Source organism: Poecilia latipinna, unplaced genomic scaffold, assembly GCF_001443285.1.
Source record: "Poecilia latipinna isolate Pla-1442-1.1 unplaced genomic scaffold, P_latipinna-1.0 Scaffold1830, whole genome shotgun sequence".
Taxonomy (NCBI): Eukaryota; Metazoa; Chordata; class Actinopteri; order Cyprinodontiformes; family Poeciliidae; genus Poecilia; species Poecilia latipinna.
Window position 1 is genome coordinate 73,477 of NW_015114446.1, and position 21,689 is coordinate 95,165.

Genomic DNA, 21,689 nt, shown 5'->3' on the forward strand with positions numbered 1-21,689 from the left:
CTCCTTGGCCGTTCAGTTTAACACATCTAAGCGTGAAATAGGTAGTGTGGATCAAATATCCATATGAACCCATTAAAAAGGAAAGTACATGACCTACTGTCAGTAGTTTGTTTTATGCAAGTTTTGGCAATGGCCTTTTGAGGTTTGCTCTCTCTGTGGAGGGTACCAATGATTGTCTGCTGGACCCTCACAATCCGGAATAAGAAAATGTAAAGTGAAATTAAAAGTTACCATAACTCATTTCATCCAAGTATCTTCAAAGAGTTGTGATGGTTGGTGATGTTGTGGGCAAGAAGGATCTCACGTAGCAGTCAGTCTTGCAAAGTATCTGATGAGGCCTCTGACTGAGGACTGTTGTGTGACAATCTAATGAAGAGTTATGATTTGCTAACAACTCAACAACCAGGCCTTGAAGACGATATTTCGCAGTAACATGTCATTGGAAAACAGTGCTAATCCACTAATTTGCTTTTGTCATTCCCACATGGGCTTCAATACTCCACTGTGCAACTGGCTGCTGGACTTCCACATGGACCGTGTGGGTAACAACACCTCGAATGTCATTTCTTTACACACTGGCTCCCCATAGGGCCGTGTCCTGAGCCCTCTGCTGTTCACCCTGATGACCCACGACTGTCGTCCCAGGTTTAACACCAACCGCATCATGAAATATGCAGACGACACAACAATTGTGGGACTCATTCAGGACGACAATGGAGTGAACTACAGAAAAGAGGTACAACATCTTGTGGACTGGTGCAGAATAAACGGCCTGCTCCTGAACGTCAACAAGACAAAAGAGATCATTGTCGTCTTCAGGAAGTCTCGACCCAACCACACACCTCTCCTCATCAACGACAGAGCAGTGGAGATCGTCAGCAGCACTAAGTTCCTGGGGGTTCACATTACATTACTGTTTGGAAATGGTAATTATTACTTTTATATTATTTAGTTATAGGCACACTCGTGTTTTTGTGTGTGCCCCGGTGGCCAAGCGATGACATTTCATTGCCAGTTTTACTCAAGTTTCTTTGTGCAATGACAATAAATCTAAGTCTCTTTAAATCTCTGTCTGGCTGTATGGTCAGAAAAAAGATCAGAGAGACGTTGGAGTAGGGGATGATTGTTACCCATTATGATCAACAAAATAGATGGTTTGAACTTCCTCCTTCTCTCTCTCTGCACCATTGAAGCCTCCTTCCAACTTCTCTGGGATTTCAGGTGATGCTGATGCCAATCAGCCGCTCCCATTTGTAAAAACAACACACTACGGTTACACATCCTAACAATTGTTTGAAAACAAAAAAAAAGTAAGACCAAAAAATCTTCTAGCTGCATAGCATTAAAACCAGAGGGAATAATAGTGCAAACATGCAGCGCCTCAACAAAAACAGTTACCCACATAAGTCCAAAACGCTCCTCTATGAGCTGAACTACATTCTAGAAAATGCTTGAAATATTGTGTAATTACTTGATATGAATTTCGACTTTTGAGTCAAATTACTGAAATTAAACGATTTTAAAAAAAATGATATTCGAACTGTATATCCCCGAGATAAGGTTGTGATGGGGTATTTTTCCGTTTCGTGACATTAGGAACGAAGTAGAACGTTCGCGGAGATGAGCCGGCACGTCGAATCGGCTCGGTCACGGACTCCTCTCAAAGTGAGCGACTGTGCCGCTCCACGGTAGCAGCTCCGCTTCGCACTTCCAGCCGCCAGAGAGCCGAGCTGAGCAGGGCCGGGGGTGGGGGGATAGACGCCTGGGCTCGGTACGCTGTGATGTGCAGAAAATGGGATTAACCCGCACAGACAGCTCTGGGAAACGCTAATAGTAGTAGCGGTAGTAGTGGAGGAGAGAAGGGAGGCGGAGGAGGAGGGGGGGAGCCCCGCGTAAAAGCTGCGCCGCACGTGGAAAACTTGCGCTGCTCCGTCCCTTGGAGAGAAAACAAGCTCCCCCTTCCAAAACAACAGACGCCAACAAACAGACCCGGGTCCAGACTCGCAGCAGCCGTCCGGACCGACCTCCAGCTCTCCTCGCGCACATGCCTGCTGTGTTGATGTGGAGGAGCGGGGTCAGCGGACCGGGGAGCATGTTTGAATCATCTCGGTGAAAGTTGCAGGGGAAAACCAATTCCAGCTGACCATCTCGCTTGCTTCTTTTCTTTTTTGTTTGTTTGTTTGTTTGTTTAGGGTTTTTTTTCTTCCTCTTTTTGTTGTTGTTGTTGTTTTGCTCGGTGGAAACCAAACTCAATGGAGGGCCAAGCGGGCGAGCTGCACGGCAACGAGGACGTGCGCAAGAGCGGCTACCTCCGCAAGCAGAAGTCCATGCACCGGCGCTACTTCGTGCTGCGCGCCGCCTCGGAGCGCGGTCCGGCCCGCCTGGAGTACTACGAGAGCGAGAAGAAGTTCCGCGGCAAGGCCCCCGTCCCGAAGAAGGCGGTGGCGCTGGAGACGTGCTTCAACATCAACAAGCGGGCCGACTCCAAGAACAAGCACATGATCGTGCTGTACACCCGGGCGGAGAGCTTCGCCGTGGCCGCGGAGAACGAGGAGGACCAGGACGAGTGGTTCCAGGCCATGGTGGAGCTGCAGTGCAAAAGTAAGCCGCACACACGCTCACCGAGACCCCGCGTCTCATGCACTGGGATGGTGGATGAGGAGAAACGTGGCAGTGGCTGCAGAGGCGCTCTGCGGGGACATGTTTCATTGGTGTTTTGGGGTAACGAGAAGGGATTATTTGAAAACCATTACAGCTTAACTAGACGAGTTAGTCTGCGTGGCGTGGCGTGGGTTCCCACCCTCTCTGACCTTTAAAAAAAAGTGTTTATAAACATCGTTGTGCTCGATTTTAGAAACCCAACCCAGTTTAAAGAGGTGGCTGGATTTGCCTGAACACATGCCCTGTTAGTATGGAGACCCAAAAGGGCCACAGTCCACATAAAATAAATAAATAAATAAATAAAAACAACTGAAGGAATGAATGAGTCATTCATTTCTAAAGCTGCTTTCACAGACAGGTGGTTAAGATCTAAATATTAGCTGTATTTATGTGAATAAAGCTCACGGTTTCTGCTTTAGCTTTTTATGGACACGCATGTAAATAGATTGGGAACACTACTCCAAATGAAAAAGGCTGCTGGAGACAGTGTTTACTTTCATTTCTGCGCAAAAATCAAGCATCTACCCTAGAAATGTTTGTAGGTTTAACTCATCTGAACTAATATTTAGCTCATTACAAATACTGTTTCTGATAAACAACATGTTTTCCAACAGATTGATGCTACTTAACATTAATTATGTCAGGATGGCGGATGCTGCGTTCAGGGTCGCTGCATTACCTGAAGTCCTCTTCACCTGCCATTTTCTTTTTTCCTCCAACGGGACTTTGCAGGGATTTGTCAACGACAGCTTGGCTACACACTGGGATGTTCTAATAATTACTGTCTTTACAAGCAACTGTAGACATTCTTTGGTCCGTCTAATCAGTTTAGCTCTTCTTTGTTCCGTTGGAGTGAAAGTTTTCTGTTTTCTTCCACATCCTACTGCTTTTAGTTTCCATTTTGAAGGATTTAAGGTCATTTTGGCTATTAATTTCTGCGTTTCATTATATGTTTCCGATTTTTTTTCACTATTCTTCTTAATACAAGTACGCTGTATTTTCATCCTTGGATAAAAGCCAGATTTTTGACACCTGTTTTTATAGAATGAATTACTTCACTAATTGCACTGTACGCTGTTATTATTACGAACAACTCCCTTTTGTTGGTGATTGTTGCTGCGCTGCTAATATTTCAAACACGACTACGGTCATAAAACGCTGTTCGAGATGAGATACCATAAGTTATAAGAATCCAAATTACGGGACATAAAAATATAAAATATGCGAATCAAATCAATAAAACCATAAAAGAAAAAAAGAAGTACAGGAACAGGCATAAGAAGTTAAATTTTATCAAGAGGTAATTTTAATACAAACTCTAAAACACTTGACCTAATAAATGGACCTTTAACTGTTCTTCTTAGGAATACATGTAAATAAAATTACCCTCCGGTTATGAGCGCCGGCCTTGGTGAAGGGACAGAAGCAACCAGTTGCATGGCGAATGTGTGTGAGCATGTTTCAGGCTGGGCTCTAATCATTGTTTCTGTTTTTCTGGTGTTCAGATAAGTTATCAGCCTTTTATCGGAGTGAGGCAGTAGATCAAGGCAGATAGCTTCATCACACTGGTCTGGTTTAAAAGACTAGCGCAGCTGCACATGATGGCAGGCATATAACTGTTGACTAAATACTGGTTAGTGTCTGAAAGAGAACGTAAATGAAATGAAAATACCAGTGGGCCAAACGTTGAGCCTTGGGGATCCCCGCAGGATAAAGAAGCTTGCTAGCTTTTACTCCTGTATGACTTCAGTGTGTGAGTAATTAATCCAGGAAGCAGAAACAATTGAGATTTATGTTTTAAACGTAATTGTTATTGAATTGTGAAGTTGTTTTAGCTTTTCCCGTTCCCAGTGGGCGGAGCTAATGCTGCTGTCATGGAAGCTGATTGGTTTGAAGTGGAGTCAGTGTGCAGGTCAACCAATCGGATCCACATTTATTGTTTGAACGATTCACTGCAGCCAAAGGACCAGGAAATATAAATATTATTACTAAAATAATGACATATGTGTTTATCACGTTATGACAAAAAAAAAGGGTCAGATTTATAAATTTGATTTTTTTTAAATTATGTACTTAAATAAAAATTTTAAATAATTTTGAATAAATTGATTTAATTAATTTCACTGCCGCTACAACACGTAAAATTTTATTAATAGATCTTACATTCATTCTTTGCTTTTGATAAAATCCATTAATATTATTAATCATTTTGCATACATTAATGTACATTTCTGCATTTATAGCACAAATAACATACAATTTCATAAATAAGAATAAATTAAAAAATAATAGGGGTTGCTGCGGTGGGGTTAAGCACAACCCACAGACGGAGGCCTTAGTCCTCGACACGGCCGCCGCAGATTCGATTCCCGGCCTGGTGACCTTTGCCACATGTCTTCCTTCTGCTCTCATTGCCCACTTTCCTGTCACTTCACTGAATTAAAGGCCACTAGAGCCAATAAAACAATAAAAATAAAGAATATGTTGAACTAATATAAAGTTTTACAAAGAATTCCAGATGTGCACAACATATTCCTGTTCCATTCAAATCATGGTCCGTATAAATAATTACTTGTATGTTGAATACATTTTGGCGCCCTGTAACCGGACAGCAGTGTAGGAGTGTCGCCTCCACGGCTCTTATCGTGCTGGTGTCACATTTACTCCCAGACTTCTAGTGTGTGTTTTCTCCCCTCCTCTGTTGGGCCCCAGCTGTGTGCGAGCTTTTTTTTTTTTTTTTTTTTTTTTTTGCCTCTGTGTCCCAACAGCTCAAACACACCCTGTCCTCATGTTTTCTGCTCGTCTTTTCCTGCTGATGCTGCAGAATCACACGGTGGGTGGGTGGGGGGGTAGGCGAGGAGTGGGTCAGGGGAGAGCATGGATCCAAAGTGGAGATCGGAGATTTCAAAAGTAGGCAAAGAAACGCCGGTCAGGTTTTCACCAATCGTTAAACATGTGGGGGGGAAAAAAAAGACCCCACAAACACGTCATCAGTGTGGATATTTCTCAAACAGTGTCTGTCAGCTGCAGTGTAAACACAGCTGTCACAGTAGCCCCAGATCACCTGTTCCCTTATGGCTCGGTCGGGCCGTAAGGGACACATGACGCAACCTCAGCAAATCGAAGATATGAGTTCAAGGTGCCTCTCATAACCTGCTGGTTCTCTGTTACATAAGGAGAGATAAGGAGGCTGATATAAAAAAAAAAAAAAAAAAACGCCCCAGTTTTGTTTTCTGTCTTTCTTTAGAGCTGCGCAGAAAGTCGAGCAAGTTTTTCTGACCTTCGAGAGGATCCTGTGACGTCATCGTCGTCCACTCCCCCCTGGGGGGTTTGTGTTTTATTGTGTTTTAGTGTAAAGCCCAAAGGCCACGCTGTCCTGCAGATCCTCAATCAGGCTCCTTGGAGAAAGATGCTACAGAACGGCCCAGTCCAACACAAAGTAGTGCAGATTATTATGTAAAGAAAAATAATACGTGGTTTTCTGACATTTTTTTACAAAAAAAACCCTAAAAAAAAAAACTGAAAAGTATGTATGTTTACAAAGCTACAACAGGTATTTTTTCGGCTAGGCATCCAACAGAGGTTGCAACTTTTGCCTGTTCTGCTTTGCAAAAATACTAAATAAATAAAACTTAAATTTGACAAATCTCATCAGATTCTAAGTTAGATTTAGGTCTGGACTTTGCCTTGACCGTTCTAACATATGAACCTCGTCCCCAGACTCCTGTTTTTTATTTATTTATCTTTTATCTGACTCTGCTAAAGAAACACAATCCTACAGCATGACGCTGCCACCACCATATGCAGCACCGTCCTCCACATGTCCCTAAAAACCTTGTGGAAAAGGGCAACCTTGACTTCTTCCTGTGCTTTTTCTTTATCAGTGGATTTTTTTCAGACAGAGACCAAATTATCTCTCCTGTTGACGGATTCTCTCACCTGAGCTGCAGCTCTCTGCAGAGTTACCATGTGCCTCACGGCTGCTTCTCTGATTAATGCTCTGCTGGCCGGGCCTGTTACTTTAGGTGGGCGGCCATGTCTTGGTACTTGTGCAGCTGTGCTCTCTAATAAACCTCTGAGGCCTTCACGGAACAGCTGGATTTATGCTGAGATTAAATTACACTCAGATGGACTCTGCTAACCATCTCCTTCTGAAGGCATCGTGGGCTGGATTACGTTAAGGTGTCATGGTAAACAAACAAATCCACGTCACACTTTTCTGATTTTTATTTGTGAAAACCATGTCTTCAGAAATTTTCCGCAACTTTTGTTAACTTGCCTCATAAAATCCCCACCCGAGACAGAATGACATTTCCGATGCGCATCCTTAAAAAGTCTTAAATTCATGTATCCAAAATTAAGACCTTATTTTACAAAAAATTAATAAGGCCTTAAATACATTAATCGCAGAAAGTGCGATTTTAATTTTGCACATGTACTTCTTTTTTCTGTTCGCTTGAGATCTTCATTGCATTCTGTGATTTGAGGTGGTTGATGCTACCGCTAACTAGCTGCTATTATACCCCTGCTAGCTAGCTAGCTATCTATCATGGCTAAGTGTAAATTTTGTCACCAATTGGCTGGATGTTTGTTTGCCCCACTGGCTCACTTCTGTTGCCAAGCATTATGAGATTGGGTGCATTCTGTGCCAAAAAAAGCTAAAACAAAAATTTAACTCAGGATCCCTCCAACACCCCACCTCATTTATAGTCTTAAATTTAATTCAAGCTGGCATTAAAAATGTATTACAAAGTCTTAAATTCGACTTGCTGATTCCTGCAGATTCCCTGCATTGCAACAGGACAAAAGTGTAAAGAAGAGCAGTTCTATAAATGGATGCGCTTCTCTCTCTGAAGGAGACCAATCTACTGTCCTCGTTCAGACGTCGTTCCGGCTGCCATGTTGTCCCTTTGGAGCGACGCTGCCACCGCACTGACGGCTTCTCGTCCTCTTTGTCGCTACAAGTGTTGTCTTTCTTGTATAACTCAAGCCTCTGGCTGTCAAAGACAAAGAGGCTGCGGCTGGCTGATGCATGAACTTGCACGCGGGTGTGCAGTGTTTTTTTTTTTTTCCCCCTTGTGGTATGCACTGCTGTTGCATGGCTGCTGTTTGCAGGAGAACAAGGCCAACTCTTGTCTGTCACACAGGCTCGCCTCACTGCTGGTGCAGAGACGCGGAGGCGGCGGCGGCTGCAGGTTCAGCGTGTGACAGACACACACGGCGTCAGGATTTCGGTCTGCAGTGTTGTTTTCTCTCGGAGATGATGGCACACAGTTTCCACCGCTCCCTCACATCCGATACCTGTGGAGCCGCTCGGATCAACTTCTGTTAAATCTCCCAATATCTCCTCGCTCCGGTCCGTGAGAAGTTCGCTGAAAGCAGCCGGGCCTCCCCCGGAGCCAGCCGCAGTTAAACACGAGCCGGACAAAATCCCCCGTTATTTATTCAGCTGAATCCTCTAAGACCCTTTCAGGCAGCGAGTACAGTATCGGGCTTTAGGGCGGCTGTTTGCTCAGCTATTAGGAGGCGGCGGAGTGTGTGTAAAGGTTTAACCTCTGCGGAGCGGGCCGCCTCATGGCGAGCTGCAGTTTGACCTCCACTGGAAAGGAGCGTGATAAAGTCCGAGTGAGAGCGAAACACTATCACCAAACACACCCACATGCTCGCCAACATGCCAAAACAAACAGCCCAACATCAGAAGGTTTGATTCGCGCCTTGAAGATTCATGACAAGCTGTTTGATTATCAGTTATTTATTTGGGTTATTAGACAAGAAAACAAAAGTGTCTCGCTGCACGTGGCTTTTTATCAGTTCAGACTCTTTTCCTGTCACATTTACGTTTCTGGATGTTTAAAGCATGAGAAAACTTTACTGCACTTTACCTTATTCATCTCTAAAGGAGTCCTGCACCGTGAAGTGGCGTCCCTCCGTTCAGATCTGGTTATCTTCATCCTGGACAAAGTCCTGAATAAAGTTGAATATGTAGTTTTATACTTTTTCAAATGGATCAGATCTGTTTTCTTAAAAAAGTGCCTTGAGATGACGTTTGTTATGAGTTTGCATCCATGTAGACAAACTGACCCAAATTTGAAACTAAGTTTGATGGTTTTCTGACTGCAGTCGGGCCATTTAACTTAACTACCTTAAATAGAAGGTAATAAAAACATTTTAAATCTGTTTTACTTCCCCTTAAGCTTAACTTTGGTCATATATTTGCCTTATTGTCCCATAATTTCTGACCTTCTGTGTATTAAATGTGTGTTAATTAAGGTAAAATAAAGCTGGGGCCGGTCATGTCACGGTAAGACATTTTTCTGGACGATAAACTGTCCCTGAAATGATTGCAATGAAACATAATAATTGTTGTTTTGAGACAGTTTTCAAGTAATATTTTCACAGTGGCATAACAATGCAACTTCTCTCTTTTATCAGCGGAAGATTTAAAATAAGACATGACAACCAAGAACAATAAACAAAGTGGATTATGAAGTCTCTGTAAACAAAACTGACCTTCACGGAGTGTTAATCAGAACAAAAATTATATATTGAGCTCCTTTTAGTTTAGAATGCGGTTAATGGATTAATTGCTCATTGCGACCGGCTTAGCGGGGTTTATTGAGGAGTTTATTAATAGTTTGTTTTTGTAGCTGGTATTGATTGATTTTATTTTTTTCTTTCTTTATTTATTTTTTGTTTATCCTGGAGTGGCTTTTTTCCACCCTCCAGATCTGGACCTCCCTAAGCAGGCCGATAAAACGTCGAGCCCCGGTTGAAGAACCTCTCATCTCCCTAATTAGGTTGTAATTACTGTCTCGAGGGTCGGCTGATGGCGGCGCTGCGAAGGCTAATCAAGTCAGAGACTGGAGCTTTGTTGTTGTTGTTGTTGTTGTTGTTGCAGGAAGCTGAATGTTCACCGTGATTAGCTGCAGGTTTCCCAGCTGGAGAGCGACGTCTCACCGTTTGCTCACGTTATAGCGCCCCGTAAGTTCACAACGTCCGATCGGTTCCGTCAGGCTGCGACGCGCACACCCGGCTCTTTGAGTCGATGTAGTACAGAAATAAAACAAAAACATGGTGGACATGAGTCCCCAATGTCCCGCCGTCCCCTGCTTTGTCTCTGCTGCTGCTGACTGTCAGTTAAGTGCTCCGGGTTGATGATGGGCAGCAGAGGAAAGCCAGAGGCAGGATAATCCATTTAGTCAATGAGTGCCAATATGTTGAGCGCTGTAGAGCTGCGGGGGATTTTTGGATGGATTGTAACCTTTTTTACAGCAGGCTGCATTGATCGCTGTCGGTTGAAACGAGCCCATAAAAGTTGGAGGGGGGTGTCAGGAAGTCCTCAGGTGATCTGCGTTGCCGGCCTCCCAGCGAATGCGTCACAAAGAGGGAGATTAGAGGAAATCCTCTGTGCTCCATACCCAAGCCTGTCGCAATAAGCCGCAAATCAATTAATCGCGGGATAAAGTAAAACATTTGCATGATTGATCATTTTTCTCTTGAAAGCTGGAGGACAAAAGTTTTCGGTGTTGTGCGTGGGTTTCAACTGTCCCTTCTTTTGAAAGACAGTTTTGTTTAGGGATTTCATCATTCACTTTTATTTGTTGTTTTGCAAATTTATTTTGGATATTTAAAATGTCTTCCAGTTCCAAAGTTCAGCATTTAAAGTCTATTGATCTCTGAGTACATTAACTTCCGGGTCAAAATGTATCGTGACAGAACTGACTGTACCTGTGAGATGTTCCTCTGCTAAGCTAAAGAGCTAGTTAGTTAAAGTTAGTTACCTGCTGTAGTGCAAATGATGCTTTAAAGGGTCTCTCCTCTAATTTGTTTTGGAATAAAAACAGTCACCGTGTGGCTGGGGGCCAAGTCACCCAGTAAGCAGCACAACACAGAGGCGTCCTATCTCCGTGTCACAGCATCCAAAAAACCTGCTGAGATAATAAACAGCTGATGTCAGCCGCATCCGAAAGCTGCTGTCTGTGGTGAAAAGTGGAGCAGGAGAGAGGAGACTACAGCCAGTCTGCAGAGCAGAGTGTGAAGTAATAAAGTCAGGATGGGCTCTGGGTCCTCAGTAGTTTTTTTTTTTTTTGCAAAAGTTGTTCTGCCTCTTGGAAGTTTTTTTTTTAGTTCTTGTCATGTAACAAACGCACACCTTAATGAATTTTACTGGGATTTTATAGGATTAGATTACCAAGTAATGCTCACTTCAGTTACAGCAGCGAGTCCTTTTGGGTCAGCCGGCTTTTCACATCTGGAAACTAAAACCTTTGCCTGTTCAGTGCGTCACAGTCGGTCAGATTGAACGGGGAGCATCTAAAGAATCTAAAGAATTTCCATTGAATGTGGGTCTGGACTTTGACTAGGCTGTCCTGACACATAACTACTCTTTGAACTAAACCACCCTGGGAGGTGAGACGTCTGCTCAGGATCTCTTCGGTAGCCATTATGTTGTGAGCTGCGTCCGTCTTTCATCAGCTCTAGACGGACGATCTCTTACAACGTTAGCCATAAAGTTTAATCTGGTCTGTGACACATTTGGACCACCTTCTTCCACTTGTTTGCTGTTTATTTCCACACGATTTGAGGCAAACGGACCCTTTTTTATACAGACCAGATATGCATCGTCTACAGCTATTCTGACAAGAGTTTGTGCTATAAGCTAACTCTACTCTGAACTTCTCCACGTCTTTCTGACCTCTCTGCTGTGTTCCTTGGTCTTCCGGATTTGCCTCGTTCGTTATCGTTCTCTCATAAAGCTCTGAGGCCTTCGCAGAACAGCTGGATTCAGGCGGTTGAAGTTGACCCCTCTGCTTTTGGGCTGGCACTGAAGTTTCATGTTAAATTTGTCAGCAGGCATCATTTCACTGCTGTGCTCTGATAAACCGGGGGCGCTCAACAGGGGATAGGCTTTGCAGCTTCATCTAATTGCTTAATTTCTTTCCTCCGTTGACTTTGCTCCCTTGCTTAGTATAATTTTTATTAACTCAGCACCAGACCAGCCTTCAGCTTCGGTTTGGGCACGAGGGAATGGCAAGCCTCACCTCGTTTGTGTCACTGATTGTTTCATATACTGAATGTTTGTTTTGTACTTTACGACTAACACGAACCACATGCGAGATCCCCCCCCCACCGCCACCACCCCCCACCGACTCCCCGAAGGCAGATGATGATGTTGAGTGTTGACGAAGAGTTGTGTGCTGAAGTTTTGGCCCGGACCAGGAGGGGGATTACCGATGCTGGAGATGGATGAAGAGCGAGGAAGTAGACGCGTTTTAAGGAAAACGGTTAAATGATCAGGCATACATGGAGGGCAGAGATTAAACTGAAGTCGCTGCCTGGAAATCTTCCTCCTCTCTCACAGTTTGCACAGGTCTCTGCTGGGGAGCTGGGGTTGGAGAGACATTTGGGGGGGGAGTGTAGTGTACACATGGGGTAAAGAACGATGGTTTAGGCCTCAAGTATCTCAGCGCTGTTTTTTTTTTTTTTTGCGGTCTGCTAGCTCTGCGCGTTCGAGCAGTGAGGTCAGAAACATGAAACAGAGCCCAGCGAGCGCCAGAGTAGTTCTCCGTCATTTACAGGCAGCATTAACTGACTAGAAAGAAGTGTTCCTATAAACTCGAAGCATTTAAATTTGTTCTCTTGCAAATTTTAATGGCTCTTTTATAGATTTAAGGTAGTGGTGCAAAGACGGCTTTAGAAAAAAACAACAACAAAAAAAGACTTCTAGTTCCTGAATCCTGTCAAGTGGCTTCAGGAGAACCAGCTTCCTGAGGATTTGCGTGATAACCTCAGCAGTAATTAGCCTGTCACTCTGAGACCTGCTGACGGCGCTTCAGCGGGCTTCTGGCAGCCTCGGGGGGTAAATACGGCACCCCTAATATTCCCTTAACGGTCCCATTCATCTTCTTAATGACTTAAGGCCGACCAGGGGAGTTGCACGCTCTGCCAAAGCCGAGCCACGAACTGAGTTTTAAAGGTAGCGCTCCAGATCCGGATCAATCTCCTCCAGGATTTATGGAAAGTTAGCCGAAAAATTTCTGCACAATTACATGTTTAGATCCCTCAGTTACTCAGTTACCCCCTTGTGTCTTGTGCTGTAGTCACTCTGTTGTGCAGAAAATGGAGTTTTTGTAAAAAAAAATTTTTTACATTTAAAAATCCCCACTTATCCAGATTTAAAGGTTACATTTTGAAGCGTAAACTCAGGTGTCGGATAAAGAGCTTGCAGTAGCCACACTCAGATGGATGAGTGTGACTTAACAGATTGACAACAAGGAAGGATATGTGGATACTAGAGGGATGGAGGAGATATAAACCTCTTGATGGGTCGATGGAGAGACAAATCGGTGGATGATTAGATGGACGGAATAATGGGCTTTAGGTGGATGAATGTATGAAGCACTTACTCGGTTTCCAACCTGTAGCTCTGGAGCCTAACTAGTGTTTTTAAGTATAGATATAATAACGATAACTTTGAGGCACTTTGCTAATCTATGTGGTTTTTAAACATTTTTTTTTTACACCATTTTCCACAAATTACATCCAATGGAAGGAATTGTGTCTGTCGTGTTTCGGCAGACATTTGGTTTTCTTTTAACAGCTTAAATTAGAAATAAAACGTTGGTTGTTTAAAACCAAAGGCCACGTAGCAATTGTGGTTCTAAATGAGACTTAATTTGCTGCACTGGAAATAAAAAAAAAAAGGGGCTAAAGAGTTTGCAGACCCCAGGGACGGGTGGATGGAGTCTCGGTATCCTGGCTGGTGTGTTCACTAACTGGTAAAAGATGGCATTTTTACTTTCCGATGAGCCAGTCACCTATTACCTTGTTTCTCTAGCTGAACCAAATTGGAAAAAGGTTTCTGCGATTAAGTTTATTTTCGTTCTCTCAGCAGTTTCATTCCATTCACGTGACCCACCTTAAAACTGACCTAGTCTTGATGCAAGCTTTCACGATGCACCCGTAAAGTCTGGAAAACCAGATTTCTTTCCATCTTAAAGCTCTCTGCCGCGACCGCATGAACTCAGCTGCGCTAACCGGTCGAGATCACAGCCTCCCAAAGGATCTGAAAGGACTCGGCTCCAGGCTGGCATATGAAGGACCGCGAATAGATGCCAGTGTCGGGATGCCGCTCGCGAACTGCACGTACGTCTACAAAGTTCATGCTGAAATAGAAGTTAACAGATGGTGTGTGAAAAGAGCCTATGTGGGCTGCTTTTAGTTTATTGAACGGGGAGGTGGAGGAACGTGATGCTAAAACAAAACTCTTCCTCAAGGTTACATAAAGGCTGGTCTGAAAGTTTTCGCCCTCATGCAAACCAGCAAGTCTTTGTCATCGGATCCTCAGTCGACCTGCGGGTGTGTTTAGTTTTCACACGCTTCCGGCGTCGGCCTTGGGCTCCATCTCCGGCTGAGGGCCACTCTGTTTTCTGAGGGCTCGTTGTAACTTTTAGAGCTGGCGGAGGGAAGCTCACATGCTGATGGTTTCTCAACGGACTTCTTCTGGTTGGTGACCAAATAGAAACACACATTCACAACAACAACAACAACAAAAGAAATATTAAGAGCTCCAGAGTAAAAGCTTTGGGTGAGGAGGGGGAGCATCTATAATTTATGCTGCTCTGTGTTGGAGCAAAACCAGCGTTATGTAACCACGAGCAAATGGTTGTGATGTTTGGCAGAGGAGCATCAGTTTCTGCAAGGGTCTTGAAAGACCTCTCAAAGTTTTTGAGGGGTTTTAATATTTGCAAGAGAACTGACTCTGGATGAGCTACATTTCTTTGCAAAATTCAGAAGGAAATTGGCTAAAGATATATATTTTTCTGTGAAGCTTTTCTAGGGCAACCGCTGCTCCCACTTGTTCCTCTAATATCTGTAGAATCTCCTATGACCCCGCATGTCTCTGGTCCCACTGAAAGGTCCTCAAACTACCTCTTCCTGTGGTAAATCTCATGTCGAGGAAGCATAACGGAGTGAAAAGCAGCGCACGAAAACACCCATCTAGTGCATGGGGGAGTGCCTTCACACACACACACACACACACAGCCACCAATCCCCAGCCTCTCTGGCTTTCAACAAAACATCTATTCTCGGTCTGTTTCGAGTTCCTATCGTGCGATCTTCCATTTGTGCGGGGGCAAACTGAAAGAAGATGTAGCGGGACGCTTCAGGCCTGTCACTTTTATTGTTGCAAGTTTTTTGGGGGTGTGCATATTGGGAAAAATATTCGTCATGACAGAAGCTCGTCTAACAGGGCGACCACAGTGTACGCGGAGTCCCTTGTCTCCATATGTTAGTCATTGCAAAATTTGCAGCAGGAAGGCAGAAGCTCGCACATCCGGACACAGAAGCGTGGATTTGTTATGCTGTGGTCAAACTACTTTCTGATTAGGATAAATTATTCCTCCGTTGCTAAAGTACATCCTCTTTCAATTAGAGGGGTTCTAGCGTCATAACTTGATAAAATTATGTGGTGTTTCTGGATTAAATGTATCCTGTGCAGGAGTTTGCTGCTCAAAAACCTTTCAACTCAAATACTTTATTTACCCCAAAATTAAATTAAATGTTGCCATAACACAAATCCGAGCAGATTCAAAGAATCATTGTGGACGGTGATGCAGTGGGCAGGAAGGAACTCTGTTAGTGGTCAGTGTCGCAGCAAATCTGATGAGGCCTCTGACTGAAGACACTGTCGTTGTGTGACAATGCCCAGCTTTTGGAGGCAGGAGCTGCATGTGAGACTCTACAGGTCTCAGTTAGCATTTTAAACGTCATGACAGAGCAATTTCAAAGACAATACTCATGTCTTGTAAGATATGAAAGAGGAGATGGTTTGGGCTTGTTTCCCAGCAACAGGACCCAGGCAATTTGAAGACACAAATTGGACCATAAGGCCATCTGACAACTGAAGCCTTGTCCGAAGTAGGTCAGAAAAAATGTATGAAAATGAAAAATAAGTATCATCAAGGTGTTACATTGGCCAAGTTAAAGTCTAGACTAGGGATGCACTGATATGGGCTGAAATCGATGGTCGATATTAATACTGTTGTTCTGGATGTGTAAACGTGACCACACCACTTACTCTGCTTCTCTTGTTCAGTCATGTGTCACACCAGTCTGACCGTCACATGGCAGAACAAATCCGACATGGCCAGTCCTCTCCCAAAACACACAAACAGCACCAACATGGAAACATCAGTTATCATCGGCCCGGTTTAACTTTTTGAACCAACACTGACGTGTTAAAAAAAGATTAAAGTCATTCAGTACCAACGTTCATTCGTCTTTAAACCACAATGAATTGATGCACAGTACAGCGGACCCAAAATGAATCTACAACAAATTAACCGCAGAGGCAGACGGCTTTCTTTACACCAGTGGTTCCCAAACTCTTTCTTCTGCGCCCCCCCAGTGGTTTCCAAACATTTTCTGCGCCCCCCCCCCAATGGATTACAAATGGCTGTGGGGGGGAGGTGGTGGGAGTCGACTTTTTGGGGGGCAAAATGAATGTACGTAGCTGAAAATAGACACCAACATCGGTAGCCTACAAGGTACTTGTTAGGCTTAAGGTTCTGTGTTGATTAGCTAGTCATCTTTTAGCTAACATTACCTGCAGCTTTACTCACCTCAGTCGGTTAGTTTGGAGGGAAAAACTGTGAAAAGTTCTTTGCGTTTTGCTGGTTTGCTGCCGTGATTCTAACACAAACCTACGTAGCTCGGCCCAGCAGCAGCAGGTCTCCTTCACAGGTGGAAACCCAGCGCGAGCGTCTTAACGCTCATGTTGCGTTTAAATGCGGCTCGGAAAAACAGGTTACAACATGTTAACAACGGATTAAACAGTTTTAACTGCTGATAAAAGTGACACAGATATGGGAAGTGTGGAAGCCTCTACTGTATCAAATTGACATAGTTATAACAGAGTTGGCCATTCTAAGGTAAAAACCCAGCGCATACAGTGTTCATGTTTTTTTTGGGTTTTTTTATCCAGACGGCTTCCCGCGCCCCCCCTGCAATGACACGGCGCCCCCCCCGTAGGGGGCGCGCCCCACAGTTTGGGAACCTCTGCTTTACACCATGACTGTATATGAGTCTTTACTCGTTCAGCTGTCAAGAAAACACTTTTCCTGTCAATACCAGATGTGGCAGACTAATGAGACAGGTTCTCAGAATTTTTCTAGAAGTTTTTCTGCTGTGGTTTTGACATTGATTTATCCTGCTTGGTAGAAGGATATCATGTTCAGACATGTGTTCAGTCTGGGAACATAATGAACCTGGAAATGTGGGACACTGAAGGATAGTGGTCATGTTTAAAGATATTTAGTTGGGGAGTTACCTAGTCCACCCAAAACATGAGTCACATGGTTTTTATTTTTATTTTTTTTTTCAATGCTAAATTACTTTTCGGAAGACAGATGTTTTGTCTTTTGTGGGTGGAAGTAAATGAGCCTAAACATAAACCCTGTTCTTCACGAGTCCCATGGCATGACAGAGCGAAGGTACTTTTTAGAGGATAAACATCACATGCTGAGCCTCAATAATCTGAACAATACAGTGACTTTAAACCCAAAATATGCACGCAAATAATAATAATAAAAAAAGTAGCGAACCAAGTCCTCTGCCTTTGTTAAATAAATATTTTGAACAAAGCAAGTTGAAGACACAGATCAGATTTTCTGCATTACTGCATCCCTGCGGAAAGTTGTTCCCTCAGCTGCGAACTGTTTCACAGAGAAACTTTTGTTTTAGCGCATCATCAATTTGCTTGATGTTTCAAAGGAGGTTTACTTAAGAAGCATTTTCCATGGTGGCTTGCCGGAGATTTTTCCATAATTGCGGCTTTTCTCTCGCAGTCATCATTTTAGTGCAGTGCTTCAATTGTTGACTGTTTGGCTTTTCCATACCGGTTGTGGGTGTGAGGCTCTTGAGATGCCAGTATGCTTGACAAATGGGACCTCAGATATGAGGCCTGCAGGTACTCTGAGGCGGTCTCACAAGCTGATACATGCTGACTTTGTGCTCAAGATCTGATTTAAAATCTATTTCAAAGCCCCAGCATAAGCATGGCACTCATAAAAAAAACAACCCTTGCCTTCCACCAAGAGCGGTGGCTACATCTGGTAAATTATAATATGTGCATGAAAGTCAAACTCACTCCTTGATTTTGTTCTTTGGTGTGTTTCATTTTTCTCTCCTGTAACTTGCAAATGTCTTTTTTTGTCTTTGAAGGTAAAAACCTTAACGACAGTGCGACTTCAGGGGACTATGGCACGCCAAATCCAGGACCTGCGTTCAAAGAAGTTTGGCAGGTGAAGGTGTGGCCTAAAGGCCTGGGTCAGGCCAAGAACCTGGTTGGCATCTATCGCCTCTGCCTTACTGACAAGACAGTAAACTTTGTGAAGCTGAACTCCGACGCAGCCGCTGTGGTGCTCCAGCTGATGAACGTCAGGCGTTGCGGACATTCGGAAAACTTTTTCTTTGTCGAGGTGGGACGCTCTGCTGTGACGGGCCCCGGCGAATTTTGGATGCAGGTGAGCGTGTGACTTGGAGTAGTGTGTGTGTGTGTGTTGGGTTTTAACATTCTCCAGTTGAACAGCTCTAAAGAACCAGTGAACAACACTACAGGAGAAACTGCATTCAAACTCAAGCACTATGTGCTGTTTTAGGGTTTAATCCGTTGACTTTTATGTGTTGTGTTCTAGGTCGATGATTCTGTGGTGGCCCAGAACATGCATGAAACCTTGCTGGAGGCCATGAAAGCCCTGAGTGAGGAGTTTCGCCAGCGCACAAAGTCTCAGTCAAACTCTGGTCCTGGAGGAGGCGCCACAGCTTCCAATCCTATCAGTGTTCCTTCTCGCCGCCACCATCCCAATCCCCCTCCAAGCCAGGTGGGCTTCCTCCGCCGTCCCCGAACTGAGCCTACCTTAGGTGCTAATGTGGGAGCTCCGTTAGGCAGTTCCAGTGCCTCTCCCACACCTCGGCACAGCTTCCCGAGGTCCCGCACCGCCAGCGATGGAGGGAAAAGTGAAGATGGGATAGCAGGATCCAATCCGCTCCACGGTGTAAACACAAGTCTTTCTACCAATGGTTCCTGCTCTACCACCCCGATCCTCAGGTCAAAGTCAGCCCGCTCAGTCCCAACCACTGCTGCTAAAACTCCTTTTGGGTTGATGCGTTCCATTTCAACTCCAGCCCCATCCCCATCACCGGCCCCAAGTCTCTCGCCCAGCTCTGGGCACGGATCTGAGTTTGGAGCCATCACATCTGCTGGTGCTGTCCCAGGGTCTGGTGCTTATACTCGTGTAGCCTCTCATCATACCTCAGTCTCGTGCTCACCCAGTGATTACGGCTCCTCAGATGAATATGGCTCCAGTCCTGGAGATCACACGGTTCTACCCTCTCCAAGCCTGCCAGGAAGCTCTGTCAGCAGCACTGGCAGCCAGTGCCTTGGCGAGGATGGAGCGAACTACATCCTAATGGGTCAACGAGGTGGGAGTAGTGGTGGTGTCAGCAACAGTAATCAAGGCAACATGATGTCCAGCTCCCAGCCTGTGCCTGGAACACCAACTAACGGCTCACTGCCCCAGACCAGGAGAGTACTGCGTCGATCTTCTAGCCGTGAATGTGAGGCTGAACGCAGGCTTCTGAGCAAGCGTGCATCCTTGCCTCCTATGGCCCTGGAAAGACTGGCCCCACACCAGCGCAGAGCTGAGGAACCTACGGATGAAGATTCAGCTGATTATGCCATTATGTCAAGGAGTACCAGTCGGGAGTCCTTTGCATCTACCTGCTCATCTATTCAAAGGGAATCAACCTTAGGCTCTTGCGTAGGGGGAGGAGGGTACTTGGACGTAGCAGGAGAGTTAAAAACTGATGGTGGTCCAGGAGCAGTTGCAGGTGTGGACAATGGGTACATGTCCATGCTACCAGGAGTCACCCAGCCTCCTGTTTCCTCATGTCAGACAATGACTATCTCTGTTCCAGAATCAGATTCCAAGCCTGCTGATGACTACATGGCCATGACCCCCAACAATAGCGTGTCTCCCCCGCAGCAGATTCGTCCCCTGCCAGTGTCTGATGGCTATATGATAATGTCACCCAACAGCAGTTGCTCCCCTGACCAGCGTGGAAGCCTTTCTGAAGGTGCTTGGGTTGGCAGTGCCGATAGCAGAGCTGGTAGCGACTACATGAACATGTCTCCCATTAGTGCACCTTCTGTAAATGGCAGTCCCCCTCAAAATGAGCACAACTGCCACTTGGATACCAGTTTCCAACAGCCACCCCCAAAGATGGTGTATTCCTATTATTCCCTTCCCAGATCGTACAAACATAATCCCACTTCTGGGCTTTTTGACGATGGGCCCGGACGAGGTAGACGGCCCAATGGGAACTGTAGCAGAGGGGGAGGTGGCAGCAGAAACTCGGGGGGGCATCTAGAGCAGCCAGCAGGCAGTTCAGGGACTGGACGGCACCAGTCACTCTCTTCGTCCTCATACTCCTCCAGCTCAGCTAGCAGTGAGAGTCTTGGAGAGAATGATGACAGGACTAACCAGGCTCTGGGTAATGTGACAACTGGTTCTCAGCCCAAAGAGGTGAGCAAGATTGCTCAGAGGCGGAGCTCTGGTGGGTTAACAAAGCAAGGTAGCCACTTTAGAAGCAGACCAGTAAGCCTATTTGTAGATGTATCTAAGGCCAACACTCTTCCTAGGGTCCGTGAGAACCCCTTACCCCCAGAACCTAAGAGCCCTGGAGAGTATGTGAGCATTGAATTTAAAGGGGAGCAGTGCAGCCGGACTGGTGTAGGAGTTGGGCGAGGTAGAGGCCTGAGACATGGATCATTGCTGAATCATGGTTCAAGTCACCAGCATTCTCAAAACAGACCAACTCCATCTCTAGAAACCTTTATTCCCCTGTCTCATAGTCCCTCTGACCCTGTCTCTCCACCAACTCCATCAGAGTACGTCAACATGGACCTCGGCCCTTCACCATCCCCTTCACCCCATTCCAATACCCAGTTAGTTTTTCCACCTTTCCACACCCCTCCCACACCCCCAGTTCTTGCTCATGCCCCTAAAACCTGTACGGAAGGTACTGCTAGTCTGTGTCAAGGGACTGTTGAAGTTGCTGAGCCACCTCTTAGGAAAAGCAGAGACAGTGTTCCCTCAGTGACTGAGACAGAGTCTCCTACATCCTGTGGAGACTACACAGAGATGGCTTTCAGCTTGAACAACAACACTGCCCCTCGGTCATCGCCAAGTGTCTCCCCCAAAGTCCCCTCTCCTACAAGAACTGATCCTTCTGTTTCAGTGCTCTCTCGGGGTCTAGACTTCCCTCTAGTCAAATCAGGACTGAACCCAGACCAGGGTGCTAAAGTAATCCGTGCTGATCCCCAAGGACGCAGGCGGCACTGCTCAGAAACCTTTGTGGCCACACCCTCCCTGTCCACCTCTGCGTCTACTTCTTCTTCTACTGCCTCCCTCTTTCCAGAGCACACCCAGGCCGTCGCCCGCCGCCTCGGCTTTGAGACCATGTTGTGGGGGAACGGTGCCGTCACTGATCCTCCAACTCAATTTCCACTCCCTGCACAGCAGTCACTTCCCGCAAACAATCAGACATTATCCACGGAGCAGGATCTCAACTACATAGACTTGGACTTGGTCAACAAAGAGAGTCCCCACGCTGGCCTGGAAGGCGCCACAGGAGGCCAGCCCCAATCTCGGCTGTTCTCTGTTCTTGGGTCGGGCTCCGTGGTTGGGGGAACGGGGGCAGCAGCTGGAGGGAGCAGCAGTTCAAGCCTCAACACGTACGCCAGCATCGACTTCTACAAATCCGAGGAGCTACGGACACATCAGAACGGGAACAAAGAGGGAACAGGTAGGAATTTTAACACTTACTGGAATAGTTTTCACGTTTCTAATTTCAACCTTAACCCTTTGCAGCTGTCTTTGCTTTTTATAAGATTGAAAGTGAAAAGAATATGTTTTGAAGATAATCCAATGTCTTTGACCAATGCTTGCAATTAAACCATAACT

The 21,689-nt window shown here is 45.3% G+C and overlaps 1 protein-coding gene across 1 annotated transcript in view; it reads left to right on the forward strand.

The window, feature by feature from the left end:
- The first annotated feature begins 1,554 nt into the window (after window positions 1–1,554).
- LOC106934592 (insulin receptor substrate 1-B) overlaps window positions 1,555–21,689 on the forward strand; it is a 56,381-nt gene continuing 36,246 nt past the window's right edge. Inside the window, exons 1-3 of the mRNA XM_015014579.1 lie at window positions 1,555–2,601; window positions 17,887–18,188; window positions 18,360–21,531. Of these exons, the coding sequence (XP_014870065.1) occupies window positions 2,253–2,601; window positions 17,887–18,188; window positions 18,360–21,531 (3,823 nt within the window). The 5' untranslated portion in view covers window positions 1,555–2,252. The remainder of the gene's footprint in view (window positions 2,602–17,886; window positions 18,189–18,359; window positions 21,532–21,689) is intronic.